Here is a 6665-nt window from a genome sequence, read left to right as displayed (position 1 = left end):
TGATTTGACTAAACCTGAGTGTGGTATCTGTTATTTATTTTGTTTATCAAACGTTTTCACAACATGTAAGGTGTGTTCTAGCCAGATTATTCTAGTACTCAATTGTTGGTTTTAATTCTGAGTGATAATATCATCAGTGTGCTTCACCGCAGAACACCCCTTTTATCAGCAGTGACGCCTCTGCTGCTGTGCTGCTGCAGCTCTCACTGACATGCAGAGGACAAAGTGGAGCTGCAGCCTGGAGCCTTGTTGTGCTCCTGCAGACAGTCTGCTGCAGCCTGTTTCTGCCACACGGTCGCTGATGTCTCAAAGTAAAGAGCCTCTCCAGCTGCTCGGCTCCATACAGCAGTAACACAGTCAAATGATGCAGTGTTTTAAAGAAAACTATAATTAATTTATTAATTTAAGTATTGTATTTAAGTGAGTGCAGCAACTTGGTAGTATATTAATGTAGTTTCAGGCCGTGGTGGCTTAGTTGCTTGTACTATACTTGAGTATTTCCAATTCATAATGGAGTTGTATAATCAGTAAACAAAAAAAGGTAATTGTAATCCATTACAATTAAAATATATACTACCATCGACAAACTTCACAAGTCTTGTCCTCTAGTGGGGGGAAAAAAATGCTTTTTCACCATTATTTTGTCTTTAAAGCAGAAAATGGGAACAGCATCACAGTTACAGAGCAAGTTCTACCTATCAGTTGTGAAAATGGTCTGTAGTCTACTGTATAAAAAATACACTGAGCAGAGGACACATTTTGATGCTAAAAATCTTGGTTCCCATTTTCTTTCCTAAGGTTACATTGTTCTGTTGTCTTATAAAATACAGTCAAGTGAAAGTCATCTTATACATATTTTCTTTTCTCTTTATTTGCATATTTGGTTTTAAGATCATCCAAAAGTAACAGGAAGCACATGTTTCTTTGATACTGTGATACATAGATTAGGGTATTAACTATATTTTTAACAGGTAATTGGTAATTGTATCGGATTACATGCCAACCCTTCTCCTCCCCCACTTCATTTATTTCACTGCTATATTTACTCTGATTTTACATATAAAACACATGATCAACTTACTAAAATGCATTATTATAAATTCAAGGCCTCGCAGACCCAGGTGTTTTGAGTTATGTGATTAGTCCTGCTCAGCTCGGAGTTGTGCAAAGATACACAGGAATTTACAAAAAGGTCATCATGAACTAATAAGAATGATAAAGTTGTAAATTGGCTCCACAGCAAAACCAACAGGAGGACCACTGAAGTCCAGGAAAATATTTTCAATCTTGCTGCACACAAAGTGTACTTGTTCTGTTAAAAGAAATCATTATCTTGTGTGCAATAGATTAAAGTGGGGGCGGGGGGACATCTTTCAGGACCTTAAGAGCTCCATAACCTCACATCCTGAAAGGGGGTCATTTTTGCAAAGCTATTACTTTTGGTGCTGGTCTTAAATTGGTCATACTTGCTACGTCAGCAGTTAGGAAATACTATCGCAACTGAAGTCTGACTCCACTTGATGGCAATGGTGGAATTAACTCATATGTATATTGTACCTCAGAAACAAAAACCCTGTATTGTGTTATACTATGTCATTTTACAGATTACATTATCCATCATATCATACGTTAGTCTGGTGCTATAAATCACACGACTACTTATAAGGTTTTAAAAGCAGGAGTTTTACTTGTAGTTGTTGAGTATTTTCACAGTGTGGTATTAGTACTTTTAAGTAAAGGATCTGGATACTTCCTAACCTGAATCTTTAAGTGTTGATGGGAAACATTAATTAAAAAGCCTGAAATCAACTTTAATTAACAGCTGACGTCACTGCTTTTGTTTCCAAAGCGTCTTTGTTGATTTTGATCTTGAGATTTCAGAAAAAATCAAAACAAATTTGATCTGTGACACAGTAGAACAGAGTCTGGAATTATTGCTCAGTTTCATGAGCACAAAGGCTGGTGTGAGTGTTTTAGTTGAGGCCTGCCTTCTCATGCTTGAGCCTCATGAGGGGGTGGAGTTCAGTTCAGCTTTGTGGAAGTTTGAACAGACACGTGCTTCCTCCCCCTACTGGAGACCACAGGTAACAGCAGTTATGTATTCTCACAGCAGGGTACATGAGTCCAGTGTGAGATCACGTTTCTGTACAAAATCACCAACCAAGCTGCTAATCACATCAGCTGAGAGGCTGCACTTACATTTCACCTAAAGTGTTTGCATCACGAAGCCTTGGTTTTAACCATTTTTGTACACTGATCATGAATATGGTTTTGTAATATATATTTTAATATTTAATTTTCTCCTGTGGTATAGGGAGCAGAATATTTTAATTTAATTTAACCCTTAAAGGAGTTTAAGTCTTAAAAACATGACAGAGTTTAGAGGGGAAACTCATGCAGGCAGACAGGAAAAAATGTTAAATCCACACAGGATGTGGTGGAAAGTAACTAATGACATTTACTCAAGTGCACTTTACTTCACTACATTTGTCTGACAGCTGGAGCTATACTTACTAATTACTAATACTTTTTTACAAAATGTTCATTTATAAAATATGACCCTTTGCTATAGAAGCATATATAAATAACAGTATAGAAATAAATCCACCTACACCAGCTGTGACATTAAAATTCTGTAAAAGCATCAGTAATAATATTCTAATAATCTGATATAACTCTCTGAAACGGAGACCAATCTGCCAAACAATCTAAAATCATGTTATCATTTTATAAAATTATATTATGATATTAAATCAATAAACTAAATTAAATTAGTTTTAAGAGGCCCATCCTTAAAGCTGACAAAATCTGGAAAACATTTTTTGTTTGCTTTCTTCTCTGGTGTTAGAAGAAAAACTGGTATCAGTGCACAGATATGGTTAGCCTAGCTTAGCATAAACACTGGAAGCAGGGGGTACTGTTAGCCTAGATCTGTCAAAGCAGATATACAGTAATTACCGATGAGACATTGTAGCTCCACAATCTTGATCAAGTTTTTGACCAAAAGTGCAGTCATCACAGTCAAGTCTATTCAAACGATTGGTGCCTGTTACTTACCATCCCAGAGTCTCTTTCTCTCAGGACCCCTTAATAGAAAGCCTTGTCTGCTTGTGACCCCTCATAACAGGTTTCATAAATATAAATGTGAGCAGTTCAATAGAAGAGGGATTTTCCATTCTCAGATTAATTCACTTAAAGGCCTGAAAAGGTCAAACTTGATCGTATTACAGTAGAAGAAAGTAGAAAAGATCAAAGAAGAATCCCTAAAAAATAAACATAATTTCAATTAATAGACTTAAGTTTATTATTATCTGTCCACCCCAATCATCTGCCGACCTCTTAGATCAATCTCAGGGCCCTTTGTGGGGGTCCCAGGTTGGAAACCGCAGATTTAGACATATAGACAGGAGTAATGTGCCTGATCACTTATTCTGATATAAGAATATGGATGTAAATGTTGCCCATATGTGACTTATCAATCAGTCTGACAACAACAGGAAGTTAGATCTGATTTTTTTTCATAGTGTGACTGAATGCTTTTGCTTTCGCTTGTGTTTGTGCCAAGAAGATATAAATCCTCGAATAGAAGTCCAATAAACCTAAATGCAAAAAGAGTAAAAAGTACTAAAGATTCTGAAGCTTGAAGCCTATCAGAGCAGTAAATTACTAAAGTGTGACAATATTTTAATGACATATGATCCACATGGTTTGACTGCTAGAGCCAAAGAAGTATTCAGTACTTCCTTCTTTTAATATTATGGTCTGTATTACATTTATAGTGCATTCAACTATTGTCATATCTTAATAGTGTTCTTATTAAAGCTTTAACATTCCCATTAAATTGATAAATTCTTTCTAGTTTAGCACATTTGTAATTTATGCTTCTATATGCTAAATATTTTAGTTCTTTGGGACCAGTGAGTTATTACTTATATACATTATAATAAAATATTATAAAATATATTATATATATATAGCTCTAACTCTAGTAGATACAACATTATACTGTACAAGTGGTCTCCTTGTCATGTTTTAGATGTTTATGAGTTAAACCGAAGAGACATTTCAGCTCTAAACTTCTCACGTGGTTTCATTTAAATAACTGTTTGAGGCCCAAAGAGGAAACATTTCAACAAAAAAAAAGATTAGAGAAAAGTCTAAAAACTCAAAACAGATTTGTGTATCCGGGTTGGGAACCACTCGACTAAACTAGCTAACTGTATATAAAGTAGTTAAAATGAGCTTCACCACGAGCAGCTATAGCAGTAAAATCAGCATTAACAATCTAATGATTTCATAATAATATACACTAAAAGCGGCCTGAATAAGTATACTTATACTTTGTGATACTTTAAGTAGCTTTAGCTGATAATACTTTTACTTAAGTAGGATTTAGAATACAGGACTTTAACTTGTAATACAGTATTTTTATATTGTTATACGAGTACTTTCACTTAAGTAAAGTATCAGATCTTCCACTGCTGTACACATTAATGCATCAGTAAAGTAATCCAATAATTTATATAGTAACATAATTTATGTTACTAGCTGATTTTACTACTTTTATTTTAGTAATATTTGAATACAGCGCTTTCACTTGCAATGGACTCTATTTTTAAATAGTATATAGTTGTATTGGTACTTTTATTAGAAAGCTTTGAACACTTTCACCACAGCAAGCTGCATTTAAGCCTTTTGTTGCCATGGTTACAGGTCTGATTATTTATGCCAATGAATATTCAAGCTTTATTTTTCCACAGGGACGTCTACTCTATTTGGATATACTCATTTAAAGCTTAATTCCAGGGATATATATGCTACATCCCTGGATTGTGCATATGACCTGTGTGTTATTAGTGTTTTAGTGACTGTATGCGAATATGGCAGCTAAAAAAAGGGACTGCATATATTTAGACTTAGTGTTCGGATGCTGTTATTACAGGCTGATGGATGTCTCTACAGTATTTTTAACTCCCCCCATCCCCCACCTTCTTCTTTAGGGACATAAAATGACCATAAACATTATATTTTAAAGTTTAAAAAGGTTAAACAAGGCAACATGTCTGACCTCGGGGGTTGGGGTGGTGTTACAATAGAGTTGTGAAGATCTATTTCAGGCCCCTGTTTACACCTGGCATTAACATGTGTCTTGGGTGATCTGATCACAAGTGCTAAGGGGCCTGACACACCGGACCAATGTCAAAGAACTAGCGGCGACGAAAGCCGACTGCTGCAACGCCTCAAGTCGCCTGTGTCTTGGCCAAAAGGCGACACTAAACCACACTGCACCGACTACAGCGGACAACCTACAAGCACATACTCAGTGGTTGCGTGGGAGGTAATAACTCTCCACACCAGTAGGTGGCGGGAGTCTGCATTCGCCATTCAAAAAAGATCACTGAAAGACATATGCAGACATAAACAAAAGCTGCCCTATGGATGTAGGTTTGCCCGCTTTAGCTCAAATTTAGTTTAAAAAAACAATACATTTGGTCTTTGCAAATTGAAATGATGTATGTGTTTTTGTTTGCATATAGAGTGGGGGAAGTGAGGGCCGACCTCAAGTGGTCACTTTGACTCACAGTTGGAGCTCTTCCACTGGCTCAGATTAGCATGAATCAACTGTGTTCTTTGATAAGAAAAAAAAGTAGAAGGTAAGCCCTAAAAGTTTGTGTCCCTAAAAGAGTCGGGGGAGGGAGAAGTTAACTACGAGTCCCATGATGCATTTCGGCAAAAAACATCCAATCATAGACCTTAATGTTCTGTCACAGGCACTGCTGACGTGGAAGCTAAAGATTAGGAAAACGTATAACTTTGGGTTCAAGTTTGGTGGAATAAATACTCTTCTCCATGGCAATGGTGGCCGAGGCTCATGGGTATTATAGTGTGCCAGTGTTTGGTTTGTCTATTCTGGGCTACTGTAGACATGGCGGTTCAAGATGGCGGGCTCCGTGGAAGAGGACCCACTCCCCCCTTTAAAACCTCATTCTCATCCAAGGTAACAAAAATGCAACAAATCTTATTTTCAGGTCACTATACATTAATAAAAAACACACCTATGAATGTTATAGTCCATTACTGCCAGTACATCCTCATAAATGTTACACAAACAGAATCTTAAATAAGTTTTAAACAAACAAAACGTAAATAGATTTAATAAGCAGTTAGCCGCTTATAGGAAAAAGTGGATCGATGTTTGATTAAAAATACAAAAAAAGTTATTCCAAATTCTCACAAAAGGATATTAAATGATCAAGGGCCCACATCTCTTCACAGCTCACTTTATTTCACTTAAAAGTTACAACCTGTTTCATTATAAAGCTCAAGGGGATTTAATCAACTGGTAGGCTAGATCTAGATAGATAGCATAGATACTTTTTATTTATGCTCCCGAGGGAAATTCAAGATCTGAACAGTTTTTGATAATCAGTTCATAATTTTTCAAACCAAAACAGCCCAAAATTCTTGCGTTCCAGGTTTGCCTCTAAATGTGAGCCTATACTTCATGAAATATATCTCTATTTGTTTTTTCCTTCGTATATACCTATTAATACACTAGAGCTTAAGAACTGTTGTTAGGAGCGATGGACACAAATTAAATCAGCAACAAGTGAGGTTTTTTTTCTCTTATTCTTATCTCCTTTTGCTAAAAAAAAAAGTAGTTT

At 36.0% G+C, this 6665-nt stretch overlaps 1 protein-coding gene across 1 annotated transcript in view; it reads left to right on the top strand.

Annotated features, from left to right (window-relative positions):
* Positions 1–5926: 5926 nt before the first annotated feature.
* The window catches only part of zgc:77151 (uncharacterized protein LOC337153 homolog), a 34440-nt gene continuing 33701 nt past the window's right edge, over positions 5927–6665 (top strand). Inside the window, 1 exon segment of the mRNA XM_035666809.1 lies at positions 5927–5998. Coding sequence (XP_035522702.1) covers positions 5927–5998 — 72 coding nt within the window.

The sequence above is a fragment of the Morone saxatilis genome, unplaced genomic scaffold (assembly GCF_004916995.1).
Source record: "Morone saxatilis isolate NCDOM2014 unplaced genomic scaffold, NCSU_SB_2.0 Contig20, whole genome shotgun sequence".
NCBI classification, from domain to species: domain Eukaryota; kingdom Metazoa; phylum Chordata; class Actinopteri; family Moronidae; genus Morone; species Morone saxatilis.
This window is presented reverse-complemented; position numbering and strand designations above follow the sequence as displayed.